We start from the raw sequence: 20,170 nt of genomic DNA, 5'->3' as shown, positions 1-20,170 counted from the left end.
CCCAACCAAGTTAAACATTTTAAGTTCGACTTGTTTATAATAGTTGAGGTTGTCTGCAGGATGGGTCCTACTGGATAAAGAAAAGGGTATTTATTACTACCTCCAGTCCTTAATATAAAATCCTGTTTGACATTTATTTTGGTCGTAAATATAAGACACCAATCCATTTTATCTCTTATATTTACTCAATTTTTTCCAAGATAGTCCTTTTAATAATTATAGTTCTAGTTAATACACTTGATTAGTAAAGATATTTTAGGAAAGACAACACATATTTAGGACAAATAACTAACTCAACTTACTTCCTTAATCTCCTCAAATTAATCAACTGGCTCTTATAATTAGGACCAGAGGTAGTATTGCTTTCCTGCAAAGCTTTTATTGCCTCTTGTTCTAGATCTTGGAAGCTATTCACTATGATACCATCAGCAAAACGGAGTCGTTTGCTTGCATGAAGGAGTGTTTTGTAGGAGTCACTCGATCTTTCTGGAACCGGACGTGGGAGATCCTTGCCTTGAAAAGCTACACAACCTACAAAGTTTTTTTTTTTTTTTTTGAATTAGAGGATAGGCGCTAACGTACAATCTGAGATTAATTAAACCTATAACCTCATTTTTCATGTCATTAGACTACAAAATTATTAGTAATTTTTATGTGAGCAAAGACGACTCTTCTCACACACTTATTTTAAACATCATAAAATCACTTCTAAAAAAATCAATACAAACACCCCTTTACACTAATTCCCAATCCTATTATAAGTTCACTTTTTGAAATTTCTTTTAATTTATATATGTCAATATGACGACGAAAGTTGTTTACTTTTCATAGGGGGAAAAAAACAAAAATGATTACCATACGAAACTAAATTTATCACTGTTAAATACATATTACTTAACCTAAGATCACTATCTATGTGATTTTATGTTTTGAAATCTGTTGAACAATCAAGTCATGGCTAATACCATTGACTTATGAAGACAAATTATTTTTATAATTTTTTTTTTTTTTGCCTTGGCACGTCACAAAAAGAAAAGTATAAAATGATTCACATGTGAAAAGGTCAAAACGTAACCAAAGCGTACGAAAAACAAAGAATATCTTTCAAAAAGTTACCAGAGCGTTAAAAAAAGGACGCACAGACACAAACACAAAGTTATCTCTTTTTAAAAAATAATATATAAATTCATTACATCCACATCTAAATTGCTTCAAATAAAAGTTTTGCAACCTGGAAGTTTCAGAGGTTGTGATGACTCTTGAAAACCTGTGGAAACCATCTCGTGATCCTCGTCAAGCTCTGGAAAACGCAGGAAGAAACACAGCGAAGTAACAGATGAAGAATGAAAAACATATGACTTGAGGTTGAGTTCCTTTGCTATTTCTAGCGCATCTGCTGAGAACAAATCAGCAACCATTGCAACAAGATGATGAGTTCGAGAACTAATAAATGAGCTTAACTCATGACGAAGAGAAGGAAGAGAGCGAGTCACAGTGAGATGGATTTGAGTTACTGGCTCATTATTGTTAGCTTTGAGGTCCTCGTCCATGTTGATGTGTGGGAGAATAATGAAGTCTATTTGTGGTAATAGGGATTGGAAGATGGAATGTGTTGCAGGATAGGGAAGGCCAAGTATGGGGATGAAGAAGGTGATGTGAAAGTGAGGGTGGAAAACGACGAGTCGTTTTGAGAACGCGATGAGTGCTTGGGGAAGGCTAAAGCCTGGAGATGGAACCATGGCTATGCAAGGGTTCTTTTTCTCCATGGAAGATTGTTGATAGCTTTGGGAGGTTACTATTAAACGACGCTTTTCCTGAAGATGGACAGATTTGGATGGATCAGTCTTTAAGTCGTTTTTTTTAACCCTTATGGGTATATATGTACACATATACGCACACATTTCTATGAACACATAAAAAGCTGGAGTCCAAAAAGACAAGAATGCTCTCTATATTGCTGCTGTTGTTTTTCACCCACTGAAAATGGATTTGACGAGCCATTGGCAAAAACTATGAGATGAGCAAAAAATATATATAATATAAAATGAAAAAAGAAATGCAGAGCACAGGTTGGGATTTAAAATTATCAGCATCAGCCCATCGATTCCCAAAACCGGTGCCAATTGTAACTTAGCTTGTATGGTCAGCAATATATTACACATTTTTTATCCTATGGGTATATACACACACACATTTCAATGAACACATAAAAAGCCGAAGTCCAAAAAGATAAGAATGCTTTCTAGTGAAAATGGATTTGACGAACCACTGACAAAAAAAATATCAGCTAAAATAAAATAAAATACAAAATACAAAATTGCAGACCACAGGTCGGGATTTAAAACTATCAGCATTAGCCGATCGTTTCCTAAAGCAGACGCCAAGGCTAACTTGTATGGTAAGCTATGTATTACATTCTTTTTATGATAAACAAACTCGTATTAACAGTAAAAAAGTAAAGTACATAATTATGGTTTGTTAACTGAGGAAGAAAAAGGCGAAGGATACAGAAACATATATCATCATGGAGTGCAAAAACTTCAATAATGACAAAAGACTGAGTAGAGAGGAAAAATATGAACGGCAATGGTTCCATTTGCTCTAAAAGAATTTCTTGACAATGTTTTTTTTTTTAACAAATTAAAGGTGAGACACTAACAATACAAAATTACAAGCGAAATTGTAGTTACAATCTCCCATTCTTAAGAGTTTTCGTGCCATAAGGCTGTATGTAGCACAAAGTGCTAAAGCAATTTCCCATGTGAGACACTTTTTTTTGCTTTTTAGGTAAGTTAGGTCCTGATAGCTTACTAGGACTAGGGTATACTTCCAAGCTCAAATAGTGCTTACAAAGGTATGCTTATAGATTGTCCACCAAGTCTTTACACGAATTTTAAGCTCATAAATTTATGGGTTATGAATTAACCCCTTACCAACCAACCAACTCTTGTTGACTCCTATGTGAGAAACTAATTATAAAGTATTGAGTTTGCAACGCCTAGGGCTTGGAAATATTTCACAATGGAGGCCTAATGGGATACGGAGTAATAATTAATTGGGATTTTTAGATATTGTAGTTATTTAGTATTATCAGGGAATATTTGGTTTTAATTTTAATTTGATTGTTATCTTTTATCATTAATTGTTATTTGCATTTAAGTTTGAAATTCTAGAATGCTCTGTCTAGGGTTAGCTTGAGGCTTAAAAATAGCTACGCCTTTAATTATAGATTAAATAATTTTGAGTATTGAGTTTTCCCCTTCTCTCTCTATTCCTCTTGTTCCTCCCTCCTTTAGTCTCTCTCCTCTCCTTCTCTTTCCCTCTTTTCTCCCTTTTCCTTCCCCTTCCTGCATCAATGGCATCAAAGCCTGGTTCTCACGATTAATATAATGGGCCTGAGTATTGGGCCCTAAGCTCACTTTTTGTTACGAAGTTTGTTTAATTCACTTAATAGCATCTAATTACTTGATTGAGTTATAAAACCAAACCTAATGCACATTATACATAATTTGAATCTTTCATCATAGTGAGAGGTTGATCAGTTCTCTTTGAAAACTTCTTTCTCTTAATTAAATCTATATTTGTGCATGGTATTAGAGTCAAGTTATGATGCTACCTGGGAGAAGATTCTTCAACCACTCCTTATTAGCACCCCCTTTTAATGAAAATGGAAATAATCATAAGTATATTGCATCTTTAGATGCTCCATTGATCTTAAAGTTGAGCACAGTTGCAAAAATTCTCTTATGTGCTCATAAGGATCCTTTGTTTCATTGCCTTCAAATTAAAATATTTTTATCAACATAATGACGGCCAAATTAATCTCAAAATGAGTAGTAGGAATCAAAGGTAGTACAATGCTTGACTGAATCACATCAATTGAAGGCACTAGCTTTGGCTGAGGCGTCTCCATCTCTTCTGAAGTGTGGGACACGTGTCTGACTTCAAGTAGAAGCAACAGAATCACGAGAGAGCCTTGACGGAGCGAGAGCGAGAGCCCTATGTTGCTATGTCATAAGCCACGTAGGTATGTCATAAGCAACGTAGGTAAGTGATCTAGCCAAGGCGTAAGCAAAAGCAAAAGCCAATAAACAAGAGGATAACTAAGCAGAGAGATAGAAGCTTCAAACCTTACAGAGTTGCTTCTATTCGGAGAGAAGAGCGATGCTAGCGACGAGGCTGCTTCTTCGTCTAACACGCAACAAGCAGTGTACAGCAAGAAAATGGAGGCCCAGTTTTTGTAAAGGAATTTTTTTAGTTTACTTAACAACATCTGGTTACACGATTGAGTTATAAAACCAAAAATAATGCTCATTGTAATGTCAATCTTTCATCATAATGAGAAGTTAATCAGTTCTGTCTGAAAGCTTCTTTCTCCTAAATCTATATTCATGCATGGTATCAGAGTCAGGTTTCGATGCTGCATGAGAAAAGATTCTTTAGCCACTCCTTAGCACGTTCAATGAAAATAAAAATAATAAAAAAATGTATTGTATATGTAGATGCTCCATTGATCTTAAAAGTCAAGTGATGTGTTCAATTATTTATATATATTAATTGATGCATTTTTGAGCTCATTTGGTATGTTTAATGGTTATAAATTATATTATTGATGAATAAATTTTATTAAGAATTAATGCATGAGTTATTAGGAAAATGGGTAAAAATGTTATTATTTTGATGATTATTTAGATATATGGTATTACAGTGTATTTATATGACCCGCATGACATTTTGGTCATTTTGGAGAGACCGGAAAAATCATAAAGGAGGACCTTAGATTTATTTTAAAAAAAAAAAGAAGAAGGAGAAGATGCAAAACGCAGTGTTGCAACTTAGGGTTGGGATGAGCATCATCATCTTGAGAAACCACCATATACACACCCCACAATCATCATCATCATCCACATCTTCTTTTGGAATGACCTTCACCATCTGCGAGAGAGAGAGAGAGAGAGAGAGAGAGAGAGAGAGAGAGAGAGAGAGAGAGAGAGAGAGTGACAGAGTTGAGATAGCGAACACCAATGGTTAAACCAGTGAGACCCTTCTTTCCTTTTTTCTCCATGGGCGCGATGCATAGTGAATTTGTTTTAGCAAAATTCAAATTCGTGTAGCTAATTTCATCAAGCTTCTTGGAGATGGAGGATTGGGTTTGAGCTTCAAAGTTAATTATGGAAGTTTTTTTTTATAATTCTTTTGATCTAATTAAGCAATGGATTTTCTGAGTTAAAATTGATATTATTTGATTAAATTTTTTGAGAGTACTAGTTGTATTTCTTAGTTTGGGATTGAATTTTTGTGATTGGGATTGGAATTTTGCGATTTGAGATTAACACACACATTCACACAAACACACACACACACACACACACACACACACATATCCTGTTTGAAGTTCTATGCGGATATATCTTTCTTTCATAGTTTGGATAAATTTTATAATTGCATGGCACTTGTCAAATATCTCAAGAGAAGTGTTCTTTGTCTAGAGACCCAAATTGTATTAATCTAATCCTAATTGCACATTAATCAGTTTTCCAGAGTATTTTTAATTAGTGGTTGTAGCTAGAGTTCTAGGACATTTATAAAGTAAGATTACTTGACTTAATTAGTGATTAAGGTTTTAATTTTAAATTAGTGAACAAAATAACTCCCAGATCATTTTGAGTAAAGATAACCCAATTTCTATTTTCCAAAAAGCATTCTCTAATATTTCCCTAAATCCAAATTTTATCTTTTTCTATCTTTTGAGTTAATTTAATTTAATTTGACCCCAAAGTGACATTGAGATCATCAAGCACAACTGTAAAAGAAAAGAAAAGAAAAAAATAAATTAAAAAATAAAATAATAAAAGGGGGGAGCAAAACGCTGCGTTTTGCTCCACCCCTAATATATATTATTACAATCTTCTTCTTCATCTTGGCGGAAGCTGAACGAGGCGGCACGCACAGAGCTCGACGGCGACGAATAGGGAGAGAGAGCTGACGACGGGGGCTCAGTTTTGAGCCATTCTCTCCCATCCCCACCGTCTTCTTCTTCGCTGAATCTCCTGGTGGCAGACAGATCAGCGACGGCAGCAAGACGAACACGGGAGCTGGGCGGCGGCAAGGAACACAAGACCCACGAACGAGCAGAGGAGACGTGAGAAAAACAGGGGCGGCTGGCAGTATTCGAATAATAACCTTCATTTGGCGGAAGAGGAGGCGCACACGAAACACGCACACACGACAGAACCAGCAGAACGAACAGCACGAGCACGACAGATTCACCGTGAACAGTGTTCTTCCATGGGATCCTGTAGCAAAGTTCTGAATATGGCATTTCTCATGACAAACCGTGGCTAAGATCCTCTAATTCTCCAATTTAACAACAATGGCAGGAGCTTGGATCTTCAAATGGGAGTTTTAGTTGCTTTAATTTCTTACTCAATAATTGTTTAACAATTCCTAGATCTTAGGAAAGTTTTTCTGATTGTTGGGATAATTGTATTGCTTAATCTGATTATATTTGGAGATTATTGTGACTGGATTATTGCTTAGCATTTGCCATTGGGCTGTTATAGCTTTGATTTCAATTATAATGTTGTGGTTATGACATTTGTATTGATTTTGGAGTTAATATATTGTGATTTTCTAAGGTGGCTTGGAATTTTGGATCATATTGTCTCTTGCTAGCTTTAATTCTGTTATTTTGGATTTAAGAGTTCTAATTAAGCATTGGTTTTTAGCATCCTTAATCCTATTTTACTATTCTGGTTGCAGTTAGTAAGTTGGGATTTTAGGAAAATATTTTGTGGCAACTCGAGGTGGCTCGGTTGTTGGATTAAAAGCTTAATTATAATTCTTAATTCATTGTTTTAACTCCCACATCTTTTAGAGTGATGATTGCCTGCATTGTTGAATTGGAGGATTGATTATTATCATTGTTATTTGTGTGTTCATTTTCATTTCTTTAATCTTCATTCATTTTAATCATTTTTATATAAAAACAAAAAAAAAGTATTTTAATTTCAATTTAATTCAAGGTGTTTACTTAGCAATTATCAAATCAAAAATTCTTTTTATAGTTTAGGTTACTTATATTTATTTACTAGGATTTAATTTCGTTTTCGGCTCCTCAAAGTGAATACGACCCGGATTGTGCACTATATTGCATTAATTCGGTTAATTGTTGGAGTAACCCCAAAGCGACAAATTAAGGGCAAGTTAACTTCAACTGGCGTCGTTGCCGGGGAGCCAAGAAATTGGTTCCCTAGTAATTAAGTGTCAAGTAGCCTTGATTGGGGTTCATTTGTTGAGCTTTTTTAGTTTTTATTTTTGTTAGTTTTTGCATTTTCTTTAGTAGTTTGCATTTGCTTCTTTTGATTTTTCATGGCTTTTCTTTCATTTGCATCAAAATTTTCAAAAATACAACCAAATATTTTGATTTTTCTTTGTTTTGCATATAGATATAGACACTTGCATGCCTTTGCATCATAATGTTGGATCTACATCCAAAATTTGGCAAAAATCTGAGTTTTCAAAAAAAAAATCAGTTTGCTGGAATTAAAAAAAAATTTTCGCCCAGAAAATTCTGAAAATTGGTATTCTAAAGATTTTGGGCATTTTAAGCAAGACTAATGTTATTAGCCCTAGCAAATTTTGGCCAAATTCAAACGTTTTCCCTAATTTTTCTAATTTTCTTTCTTTTCTGGAATTTTTCCAGATTTTTCTGTTTATGTGTTTTTGTGTTATTTTTTTGATTTTTCTAGCTTTTTAGGATTGTTTTGAGTTTCTTTAGATTGGCTTTTGTTAGGAATTGATTGTGTGACTCATGGCTTGGTTTAATAGCAATCATGATTTGCCCTTGCATTCTCACTTTTTTGCAGGAAATAGTACATGGAATGAAGTACCTTCTAATTCAACATGCTCTCAAGAGATTGAAGAGTTGTTACAACAGTTGGACTCCTTCCAAGCTCAGCTAGAGTCTCAAATGCCTAATCACATCTCTACCCATGACCCTTCTTGGATGAACCATCCTCCACATCAATCACCTAACCCATCACTCCAACCTCATCAACCATACTTTAATCATATATCTCTACCATATGCACACCACCAAGAACCACCTCCTTTTCCATATGAATACTGCCAGCCACCCTTAGACAATTTAACTGATCTAGATTTGGTGGTTGACTTAGGTGACATAATGGAAACAGTTAATAATCCTAATGGTAACAACAATGGCGGTAATGACAGAGGGGGCAATGGACATAATGGGGAACATGATAGAGTAGGAGAGAATAATGGAGATAACCCTAGAAGAAGAACCATTAGGGAAGCCACTACTTCTGATGCAAATTATGATCCTTTTAATGTTGCATGCCCTAATGTTGATGTTAATTTTGAGATTAAAGGTCCACTGCTTGATTCTTTGCCTAAATTCTATGGTTTGACAGGTGAGGACCCGTACAATCATCTGAAATCTCTCTCTATGGTATGTGCTAGCATGAAGCTAGTTGGGGCTAATCTGGATGAGGTTTTTTGGAAGGTATTCCACTTGTCTCTGGAGGGCAAAGCGCGAGAATGGTACATGAGCTTGCCTAGGCATATGGCAGATGCCTACCATAACTGGAACAACCTCAGAAAAGCATTCTTGGAGAAGTATTTCCCTGCTTCCCGGACTTCCACATTGAGAAAAGAGATCTACTCTGCAAAGCAAGATTATGATGAGTCACTTTATGACTACTGGAACCGTTTTCAGGATTTGCTTTCTAGATGTCCACACCATCAGATTCCAGATGAGCAGTTAGTCCAATACTTTTATGATGGACTTAAGACCCAAGATAAGGGGATGTTGGATGCTGCTTCTGGGGTTCTCTCATTGATTTAACTGCTGAGGAGGCATGGGAACTTATCAAGAAAATGGCCTTGAACCATCAACAGTACAACATCAGGGAGTCTAAAAATATCAATGCAATGCATGCTAATCCTTCTTCAGTCCACATTCCTCAATTGGACACATTCACTTCTCAAATTGCTGCTTTGACTACACAGTTGAATAAGCTTGCATCTCACACTCCCCCTACTGACACCCAGAATCCTAATTCCATGGAGATGACTGCACCTAGTTGTGAGCATTGTAACTCTGTTATGCACATCTCTGCTGCTTGCCCTCATAGATATGAGGAAGTTTCCGCCATGTATCAAGGAAGGGCCAATCAATCTAAGCAATGGAACCCATACTCAAACACATATAATGAAGGATGGAAAGCTTATCCAAATTTCCGATGGGGAGGAGGTGACAATAGGCAGGTTCAAGAGGGGTTTCAAGGGAATATGGTTCCTCAAGGGCAATCTTACTATGGAGGGTTACAAGGAGAATCTTCTAGAGCCATGTCTACCCCACAGCAATCACAGTCTAAGGATGATGAGCAGTTCTCTCGAATACTCAAGGGCATTGAGGCAATGACTGAACAAATATCTAAGTCTGAAGCTAAATCTAAAGCTAGATTTGCAGCCCTAGAGAATAGAATGGAGCAATGAGAAACTAGAACCTCTAATTTGACTTCTTATGTCACTAAGTTGTCAAATGGTGTGAGTGAACAGCAAGCTAAGGCTAGTGGTTCAATGCCTTCCAACACGGTGATAAATCCTAAATCTTTGAATGCAATTACATTGAGAAGCGGTAAGGAAATTGGTGCTAAGACAGTGCAATTCAAAGATGATGAAGAGGGTGAAGAACTGGTTGATGAAGAGATAGAAGTTGAGTCTCCTCCTTCTAAAACCACTCAAGACATTCCCAAGACTACTCAAGAGACCTCCATTCAATCCAAAGAGCCAATAGAGAAAGGATTACCTCCCAAAGGTGATGAGGTAAACATTTCTGACTTGCCTTTTCCTCATTCATATCTCATAAGTAAGAAAGTTGTTGAAAAGAAAGATAATGATGAGCTTTTTGAAATGTTTAGCAAACTTGAGGTTAATGTGCCATTACTTGATTTGATTAAGAAGATGCCTAAGTGTGCTAAGTTTCTAAAAGATCTATGTACAAACAAGAGGAAGTATAGGCATAGTGAGAATCCAACTGGGGTCTAGTGTTAGTGCTATCTTCAAGCCACAGCTACCTATTAAGTGTAAAGACCTGGGTTCCTACACTATTCGTTGTACCATAGGCAAAACAAACATTTCACATGCCTTACTAGACTTAGGTGCAGCCATAAATGTTATGCCTACCTCTATCTATGAGAGTTTGGGTATTCATGCCTTGAAAGACACCAGTGTTGTACTAGGTCTAGCTGATAGGACTGTGAGACACCCTAAGGGCTTTATTGAGGACGTTCTTGTGCAAGTGAAGGGTCTTGTGTTCCCAACTGATTTTATGTGTTAGATATGACTGATGAGATTAAAGCCAATAGCACTTTGATTCTAGGAAGACCTTTTCTTAGAACAGCCCAAACCATAATTAATGTAAAAGATGGGGTCATTACCATGGGCTTTGGGGACCAACATATTACCTTAAACATTTCTGATGCTATGAGTCAAGGTTATGCAGATTGCTCTTACTTGGGTGTTAATTTGATTGATTGTGCTGTTAATGATGTTGATGATTTGCATGAATCTGAGATGCATGAACATGATTGGTATGGTGAGATTGTTGAGCATGATGATGCATTTACTTGTTTATCTACCCCTCATTCTTCTTCTTTTTGCTCATGTTATGGTGACGTGGTGTGTGTTAGCTGTTTAGAAGTTGATCACCTCTTTTCCATCTCTCATGATTTTGATGCATCATCTTGTCTTAACTGTGATTCTACCTTGAACATTACACTTGATGATAGCCTTGAGAAAGGCGAGTTTGTTGATTCTGCAGGTACTGATGATAAAGGAGCTGTTACACAAGCTACACCGGTAGCTTCTCCTTTGAGTGGTGCTGGAACATTAGAAGAGGCTAGCAACAAGCTTGCTACTGACTTAGTCACTTCTAATCCCACTCTTTCTTGTGATTTACTTGATGTTTCTGTTGATAAAATTGATACTGATCCTTCTTTTTGTAAGTTATCCAAGAATGGCACTGAGTTTGGGAAGTGGAGGACATACACATCATGATGAGCTTATATCTCCTTCCCCAAGCCATATGGACATGCCGCTTGCATTGAATGCACTTGACATAAAAGAATTAGTTCCTTCTGTTGTGTAACCTCCTGATTTAGAACTGAAACCCCTCCCCTCTAATTTGAATATGTCTTTCTTGCTGCTGATTCTAAATTGCCTGTTATTATTTCCAGTTCTTTGAATAGTTCTGAAGAAGAAAGATTGATTTCTGTGTTGAAGAGTCATAAAGGGGCTATAGGATGGTCTTTAGGGGATATTCTAGGAATTAATCCATCAGTTTGCACACACAGGATCCTTTTGAATGAAGGGTCCAAGCCAGTTAGGCAACCACAGAGGAGATTGAATCCTCTCATTCTGGATGTGGTTAAGAAGGAAGTCTCAAAGTTGTTGAGTGCTGGGATCATCTATCCCATATCAGACAGTGAGTGGGTAAGTCCAGTACAAGTAGTACCAAAGAAGAGCGATATCACAGTAGTGAGAAATGAAAATGATGAACTGATTCCAACTAGGGTTCAAAATGCTTGGAGAGTGTGTATAGACTATAGGAAGTTGAATGATGCTACGAGAAAGGACCACTTTCCATTACCTTTTATAGATCAGATGTTGGAAAGAATTTCAGGAAAGTCTCACTATTGTTTTCTTGACGGTTTTTCTGGCTATTTTCAGGTGCCTATCGCTCCTGAAGATCAGGACAAGACTACCTTCACATGCCCTTTTGGTACCTTTGCTTATCGAAGGATGCCATTTGGGTTGTGTAACGCTCCAGGCACCTTTCAAAGGTGCATGATGGTGATATTTAGTGATCTTCTAGAGCAAAACATGGAAGTTTTTATGGATGACTTCACTGTTTATGGTGAGAGTTTTGATGAGTGCTTGAATAGCCTAGAGCAGGCTCTTGAGAGGTGTATCGATAAGAAATTGGTTTTAAACTTTGAAAAGTGTCATTTCATGGTTGATAAAGGGATAGTCTTAGGTCACCTCATCTCTCAAAAGGGGATTGAGGTTGATAGGGCCAAAATTGAAGTTATTTCATCCCTTCCTTATCCTACTTGTTTAAAGGATTTGAGGTCTTTCTTAGGGCATGTAGGTTTCTATCGGCGCTTTATTAAGGATTTTAGTAAAGTTGCTCTGCCTCTTTCTACCTTATTGAAAAAGGATACTGAATTTAAATTTGATGATAAGTGTAGACATGCTTTTGACACTTTGAAATCTATGCTTGTTTCACCTCCTATTCTCACTGCACCTAACTGGAATTTACATTTTGAGTTATCTTGTGATGCTTCTAACTTTGCAGTAGGTGCCATGCTTGGACAGAAGGAGGAGAAACAGTCTAGAGTCATCGCATATGCCTCCAAGACGCTTGATTCCGCTCAAGTGAATTATACCACTACGGAGAAGAACTGTTTGCTATTATTTTTGCTTTGGATAAGTTTAGACAATATCTAATAAACTCTCGAGTGGTTGCTTTTACAGATCATGCAGCGGTTCGGTACCTATTTAAGAAGCCTCAGTCTAAACCTAGACTGCTGAGATGGGCTTTGCTGCTACAGGAGTTTGATATCGAGATTAGAGATCGAGCTGGAGCGGAGAATCATGTAGCTGACCACCTTAGTCGGTTACCTGAAGGCACACAGGGAGTTGACTCTTCTGATCTTGTTATTGACTCATTTCCTGATTCTGCACTTTTTGCCTTGGCTGTTCATGAGCCTTGGTACTCTAATATAGTTAATTATCTTGTCACTGACCTTATACCTCCTTCTATGTCTAAATTTCAGATTGATAAGCTGAAGAGGGAGGCAAGATACTATATCTGGGATGCTCCAATCCTGTGGAAGCAATGCAGTGACCAGATCATCAGACGCTGTGTTCCAAATAATGAGATCCACTCTATCCTTACCTTTGCACATTCTTTATCTTGTGGGGGGCATTTTAGTGCTAATAGGACTGCTAGGAGGGTTTTAGAGTGTGGTTTTTATTGGCCTTCTCTATTTAAGGATGCTTATTCTTTCTGCAAGTCTTGTGATAAGTGTCAGAGGTTTGGGAGTTTGGGTAGGAAGCATGAGATGCCTCTAAGACCTATGCATTTTTGTGAAATCTTTGATGTGTGGGGCATGGATTTTATGGGTCCCTTCCCTTCGTCTTTTGGGTTTTCATACATATTACTTGCAGTAGATTATGTGTCTCGATGGGTAGAGGCAGTGCCAACTAGGAAAGATGATGCTTCTACTGTTGCCAAGTTTTTACGTTCTCATATCTTTTGCAGGTATGGCATTCCAAGAGCAATCATCAGTGACCAAGGAACACACTTCTGCAACAGGACCATCAAGTCTCTATTGGCTAAACATGGAGTCAATCACAAGCTGGCCACTCCTTATCACCCTCAGACGAATGGGTTAGCTGAAGTCTCTAACCAGGAAGTGAAGCGAATACTTGAGAAGATTGTGAAACCATCACGTAAGGACTGGAGTGAAAGGCTTGAGGAAGCCCTTTGGGCTTACAGGACTGCCTACAAGACCCCTATAGGCATGTCCCCCTTCCGGTTGCTCTATGGCAAGGCTTGCCATCTGCCTATGGAGATCGAGCACAAATCTTATTGGGCAATCAAGGCATGTGATGCAGATCTCGAATCTTCACTTGTCAATCGGAAGATGCAACTCCAGGAACTTGAAGAAATGAGACTTGAGTCCTACGACAATGCCAAAATCTACAAAGACAAACTGAAAATGATTCATGATAGACAGATTCTGAGGAAGCAGTTTCATGAAGGTGACAAGGTTCTAAAGTTTAAAGCCCGGTTGAAGCTGATGCCTGGGAAGTTTGTCACCAAATAGGAAGGTCCGTTTAGAGTTACTAAAGTATATCCCTTTAGCACGGTAAAGCTCGTAGATGAGGAGACCGGTATAACTTCACAAGTCAACGGCCATCTACTGAAGCACTACCACGAGGATCAAAGACCCCCCTGATCACCCGGTTGTTCCCTTCCACCCTACTCTTTTACTTTCTGTTGTATTGCTGGTGATATCTGTTTGCTGAGATAGTTAGGAGTAAGTGTGGGGGAGGGAACTTTTCCAGTAGTTGTAGTTGTAGCTGTTTATTTCAGTTTAGTAGTTATGTGTTTTGCTTCCTCTTGATTCTGCCATCTCTTCTGATCACTTGATTTATACTTGTCTATTTTCATTTCACATTATCTTATCCTACCTCTCTTTCTCTCTTCTTCGTGATAGTGACATGTTGTGTTTCGATTTCAAATCAGGCTTCACAACTTCACTTCACCGAGAGTTTAGGTTAAGATAATGTTGTTTTCTTACATTGAGGACAATGTATTGATCAAGTGTGGGGAGGGATTATTGTTGAGTTGTTGAGCTGTTTTGAAAAAAAAAATTTGCCTTTGGAATTGCTCATGTTTCCTAAGTATTGCTGCTATAATTGCTCTCTTCTCTGCCTTATTGGTTGATTTCTGAATTGCATCGCATGATTTGAGAGTGATTCTTGCTTGGGAATTTTGCTGCTAGTTTCTATGTCCTCCTGTTTTCATTCTCCTCAGTGTTCTACACTGCTGTATGGGTGAGTTGCTATTTTCTCTGTTGCTGAATTTTGACTTTTGTAATCCTTGGGCATCTCTTTTAAAATCCTTTTACACAATGCTTGTGAATATTGCACGGCTGAGTTTGATTGCATTTGATTTGAGTGATTTTTGTTCTTAGTTGATTAGCATAGTAGAATGCCTTTGGTGCAGTGTTATTAACTTTGTTTCATAGCTTGATCCTTAAGGAGGAAACATCTTGGAGAAAGCCTTGATGAAAGGATTTTTGAGCCATGTATTCTTTCTCATCTTGTGTGATTTTCACCTAGTTTTGGTTAACCTCTAGAACTTGTCTAGATTCTTTTTCAAAACTGCATTAATACCTAGATTTATGAAGATGATAGGGGCATTCATTTCTAAACCTTTACCCAAACACAAACCACTTCATTTAACCTTTGTTCACTCCTTTGAGCCTTCACTTTCATTCCATTCATTTTTTTAAGCAAGTGTTTTGCATGAGTTACATTTGGTTTTTTCATTTTGAAAAGTACATCATTAATGTCTATATCTTTGCCTTCTTGGGTTTGGATGTCAAAAAAAAAGAAAAAAAAAAGCAAAAAAAAGAAGAAAGAAGAAGAAGAAGAAGAGAGAGATAGAAAAAGGCAAGAAAGAGAAGAAATGTTTAGAAAAAGCCAAAGAAAGAAAGTTATTAAAAAAAAGAGAGAAAATAAGTTGCAACAAAAGAATAAATTTGAAATAAGGCATTCCATGGTGGTTTGAAGAGTAAGGATTTCTGTTTCAAAAGTTTAAAATCTGCACTTTGGTGTTCTTTTATGATTGTACTTAAGCTCACTTTGGGTTGATTTTTTACTACTCATGCATTTCACTTGTTAGTCCATTCATTCATTTGGCCTTGTTTTTCGACATTACAACCCTTCAAGTCCCCTTGATCATGAGTCTAAGGTATGTTAGTGGTGGAGATATTAGAATTTCTACAAGCTTATGGTAGGTGCTAATCTAGGTGGATTGAGTGAAATTTTTCCCATTTGAGAGATGAGTGAAACACTTGTACCCTATGTGAGCTCTATTATGTTTCTCTTCTTTTATCCAGCTATGTTTCAAGTGTTAATTTCTTTGCACTGAAATATTCTATAATTGTTGATTGATTAGGAATAAAGGTTGCTTGAGTTAATTGCACATTCATGCTTAGTTAGTTTTATGTTTGCTTGCATTGAGTGTCTCTATTGGATTCTTCTTTAATGATGTTTTGCCCAGGAGTGCAAAAGGCTAAGTGTGGGGGAGTTGACAAACTCAATTATTTTTATATATTTTGATATCTTTTATATGGGTTTTGTCAACTTAATTAGTCCCTTTTGACCTTAATTGATTGATTAGTTGATTTAATATGTTTTATTTTGAATTATTATTTTATAGGGGCAAAATTATCATATTTTGGTTTAATTGTGACTAATTAATTTTTGAGGACAATTAATACTACCTTATCTTTGAATTTTTGCTTGTAGGTTTTTGGAAGATTTTGAAAATAAAAAAATAAAAAAGAAAAAGAAAAGAAAAATAAATTAAAAAAATAAAATAATAAAGGGGGGAGCAAAACGCTGCGTTTTGCTCCACCCCTGATATATATTATTACAATCTTCTTCTTCATCTTGGCGGAAGCTGAACGAGGCGGCACGCACAGAGCTCGACGGCGACGAATAGGGAGAGAGAGCTGAACGACGGGGGCTCAGTTTTGAGCCATTCTCTCCATCCCCACCGTCTTCTTTTCGCTGAATCTCCTGGTGGCAGACAGATCAGCGACGGCAGCAAGACGAACACGGGAGCTGGGCGCGGCAAGGAACACAAGACCCACGAACGAGCAGAGGAGACGTGAGAAAAACAGGGGCGGCTGGCAGTATTCGAATAATAACCTTCATTTGGCGGAAGAGGAGGCGCACACGAAACACGCACACACGACAGAACCAGCAGAACGAATAGCACGAGCACGACAGATTCACCGTGAACAGTGTTCTTCCATGGGATCCTGTAGCAAAGTTCTGAATATGGCATTTCTCATGACAAACCGTGGCTAAGATCCTCTAATTCTCCAATTCAACAACAATAGCAGGAGCTTGGATCTTCAAATGGGAGTTTTAGTTGCTTTAATTTCTTACTCAATAATTGTTTAACAATTCCTAGGTCTTAGGAAAGTTTTTCTGATTGTTGGGATAATTGTATTGCTTAATCTGATTATATTTGGAGATTATTGTGACTGGATTATTGCTTAGCATTTGCCATTGGGCTGTTATAGCTTTGATTTCAATTATAATGTTGTGGTTATGACATTTGTATTGATTTTGGAGTTAATATTGTGATTTTCTAAGGTGGTTTGGAATTTTGGATCATATTGTCTCTTGCTAGTTTTAATTCTGTTATTTTGGATTTAAGAGTTCTAATTAAGCATTGGTTTTTAGCATCCTTAATCCTATTTTACTATTCTGGTTGCAGTTAGTAAGTTGGGATTTTAGGAAAATTTTGTGGCAACTCGAGGTGGCTCGGTTGTTGGATTAAAAGCTTAATTATATTCTTAATTCATTGTTTTAACTCCCACATCTTTAGAGTGATGATTGCCTGCATTGTTGAATTGGAGGATTGATTATTATCATTGTTATTTGTGTGTTCATTTTCATTTCTTTAATCTTCATTCATTTTAATCATTTTTATATAAAAACAAAAAAAAAGTATTTTAATTTCAATTTAATTCAAGGTGTTTACTTAGCAATTATCAAATCAAAAATTCTTTTTATAGTTTAGGTTACTTGTATTTATTTACTAGGATTTAATTTCGTTTTCTGTTCCTCAAAGTGAATACGACCCGGATTGTGCACTATATTGCATTAATTCGGTTAATTGTTGGAGTAACCCCAAAGCGACAAATTAAGGGCAAGTTAACTTCAGGTTCCCTCTCATTTCTTATTGTCCTCCCTCCTCTAATTTTTCTCCTCTCCTTCTCTTTCCCTCTTTTCTATCTTCCCCTTCCTATATGAAGGCCTCTTTATGAAAAAGGAAGGTTGGAAACTACTCAGCCTAAGAAGTAGAAGCAGCAAGAATATATATTTTAAAAATCTACTTAGGAAACTAAATACATGCAAATGTACACCCAGCATTATGCATAATATTCACTCGGTTGCAAAATTCTTGTGAAGATTTTAAAAGCATGCAAAAATATCATCATCGTTTATTTAAGCAAATGTCCCTAATTACTTTTTAATGGTGATCCTCATATATGTTTATGTTCTTAAAGTTAATAGACATTTGTTTGATTTAACAAGTATAGTATTTTTGCACCCTTTGTCCATGGGCATTTTTACACTTGAGTGAATATCATATGATGTTTGTACGCATTTGCGAATACTTCTTAGATAGATTTGTCCTGAACCCTTTTATTTATACTATTCTATTTTGGCCTAATTTACACTCAAACCACATTTTACACTAAATTTTATAATGTATTAACCCCTCAATTAGTAGTTGCATGGATGGATGCAAAACATTATAATTAAAAAAAAAGTTTTATGTAATATATGTTTTGATTTCCAAAAAAATTTATATAGATTTTTTAAATAAAAGAGAGACCTCTGTGATTTAGGTTTGAATAAAGAAGAGGTCAGTGTATTACTCTAATTTTTTTATATGGTAATTAATAAAGTATCATTGTCAGGAAAATAATTATCATCAAACTATAGACAAGAATTAATATTGCCACCATCAAATTAAAGTTTCATACCCTTTTTTGCCATCAACCACAGTTTCATACAACTATCATAGACCATATGAACACGAATTATAGATAAATTTATTTTTAACTTACAAGGAAAGATACACTAATCTATATGGATTTCAGAGACACGAAACTGAGTGCAACTCTGGAAAAGCAGTTTGTCAAAGAGATATGCAATGATATCAATAGGCTGACACAATAAAAGGCATCCAAATGATCATCAAAACTAATGCCAATTAGTTGAAGTCATAAAATTTTCTACTTGCCACTTAAATTTGTCCATTCTTGTGCTAAAATAGACAGCGTCATTGTGGATGAACCATCCTCACTTGGAGTTTTAGCAGCAACATCTTTAAACGGAAACTGGCGATGGATTTCTATTGAGACCTTTTTATAGGATTTTTCCTTTTTTTAGCGTTTGAACTTTTAACTTTCTAAATGAAGAATAATCTTTCATCATAATAATATTGATGATGCCTGTTCACAGTTTTACCCATAAAAAAGTAGACAAAATATATGGGACCCACATTTTTTTTTTCAGTGGAGGGACCCACATAAATTATCAATAAGGAGCGTCATCCTCATAAATCTCTTTCGTTCTCTTACACCATGTTTTCTACAATATTTTCTCATCAATATCTTTTTGTCTTTTTTAATAAAGGTATTTTATTACGTTGTTTAAATATTGGGAAAATACAACTTTTCGTCCATCAAATTTAGGCCCATTTAGGTTTTGGTCCCTGAAATTTGGGACCCGAGGTATTGGTCCCTAAAATTTATCCCGTTACAAACTGTTAGTGCTTGGGAGCCAGATGCTGTTACATTTTGCTGAGTTGACACAAATGGTGTCAGCTATGTCCATTTGGCTTTTGACTTGTCCACATGGCACGGGGAGCTGGACATCTGCCTAGGAAATTTTTTTTTTTTAAATAAGACGACCTCTGTTCAAAACGCACCTACACGACACTCATGGGAGAGAGGGAAACAACGATGCATGCTGAGTAGCTTCCCTCTGTTCAAATAAGAGATGGGGCTACCGAGTAGGGCATAAAAGAAGGAACAAAGGGATTTGGTGAAGGGCTAGTGGGCGGAGGGAGAACGAGGTCTGGTGAAGCTACATTCGCCGAAGGAAAGAGGAGATCGGGCAAAGGTACAGTGGGTGAAGGAAAGCTCGGTGAAGGGAAGTGGAACATTTTGCGAGGGGAAGAGAAGCTGAAGTAAAGGCACAAAACCGAGACAGAGCTCAAGCTGGACAAAATCAATTTTCCCCCCATCTCTGGTTCGACTTGTTTGGCACCTTCAAATAGTCTTTGGTTGTGGTGTTCATCAATGGCTTCTAGAAGAACTTCATCTTCACACACTATCAGCAGAAGGTTGGGTGAAATGGGTGTCCAAAGATGCAAATGTGGAGATGAGGTTATAGTGCTAACTTCATGGATAGAGCAAAATTATGGCACAAGATTTGTTAAATGTCCAAATTACATGGTTAGTGAACGATAATGTTGTTTACAAATCTGATTGAGTTTCTCAGTTTATGGGTTTTGTTGATTGAGTGGTCATGGCTAATGGTTTCTGTTGATTTTTGTTTTATTTAGGAGAGATGGACATGCAAATACTTTGATTGGATTGATGGACCAGTTGAAAATCCAATGTTAGATGGGATAAACAAGCTGAAGGAAGAGAATGTTGAGTTGAGAAGGAGGATGAGGAAATTGGAAAGGCTGATATATGTTGTGGTTGCTATAAATATATTGCTATGTAAAATGATGATGTAG

At 36.7% G+C, this 20,170-nt stretch overlaps 2 protein-coding genes across 2 annotated transcripts; one reads left to right on the top strand and one right to left on the bottom strand.

The window, feature by feature from the left end:
- Window positions 1–298: 298 nt before the first annotated feature.
- On the bottom strand, window positions 299–1,882 carry LOC114743255 (hydroquinone glucosyltransferase-like). The gene is made up of 2 exons (XM_028931454.1): window positions 1,232–1,882; window positions 299–531 (listed from the first exon to the last, which is right to left on the bottom strand). The coding sequence occupies exons 1-2, from the start codon at window positions 1,764–1,766 to the stop codon at window positions 299–301; spliced, it is 768 nt and encodes a 255-aa protein (XP_028787287.1). The 5' UTR covers window positions 1,767–1,882.
- Window positions 1,883–19,724: 17,842 nt separating this feature from the next.
- Window positions 19,725–20,170, top strand: LOC114743294 (uncharacterized). The gene is made up of 2 exons (XM_028931496.1): window positions 19,725–19,880; window positions 19,991–20,170. The coding sequence occupies exons 1-2, from the start codon at window positions 19,725–19,727 to the stop codon at window positions 20,168–20,170; spliced, it is 336 nt and encodes a 111-aa protein (XP_028787329.1).

This window comes from Neltuma alba, unplaced genomic scaffold (assembly GCF_004799145.2).
Source record: "Neltuma alba isolate B1F8T4 unplaced genomic scaffold, ASM479914v2 tig00003988_pilon, whole genome shotgun sequence".
In the NCBI taxonomy this organism is placed as follows: domain Eukaryota; kingdom Viridiplantae; phylum Streptophyta; class Magnoliopsida; order Fabales; family Fabaceae; genus Neltuma; species Neltuma alba.
This window is presented reverse-complemented; position numbering and strand designations above follow the sequence as displayed.

Bases quoted from the DNA above. Each gene is read 5' to 3' on its own strand.
- LOC114743294 (XM_028931496.1), top strand. From the start codon at position 19,725: ATGGCTTCTAGAAGAACTTCATCTTCACACACTATCAGCAGAAGGTTG. The intron at 19,881-19,990 runs GTTAGTGAACGA...TGTTTTATTTAG, and splicing joins TTAAATGTCCAAATTACATG to GAGAGATGGACATGCAAATA.
- LOC114743255 (XM_028931454.1), bottom strand. From the start codon at position 1,766: ATGGAGAAAAAGAACCCTTGCATAGCCATGGTTCCATCTCCAGGCTTT. The intron at 532-1,231 runs GTTGCAAAACTT...AAAACTTTGTAG, and splicing joins ACAACCTCTGAAACTTCCAG to GTTGTGTAGCTTTTCAAGGC.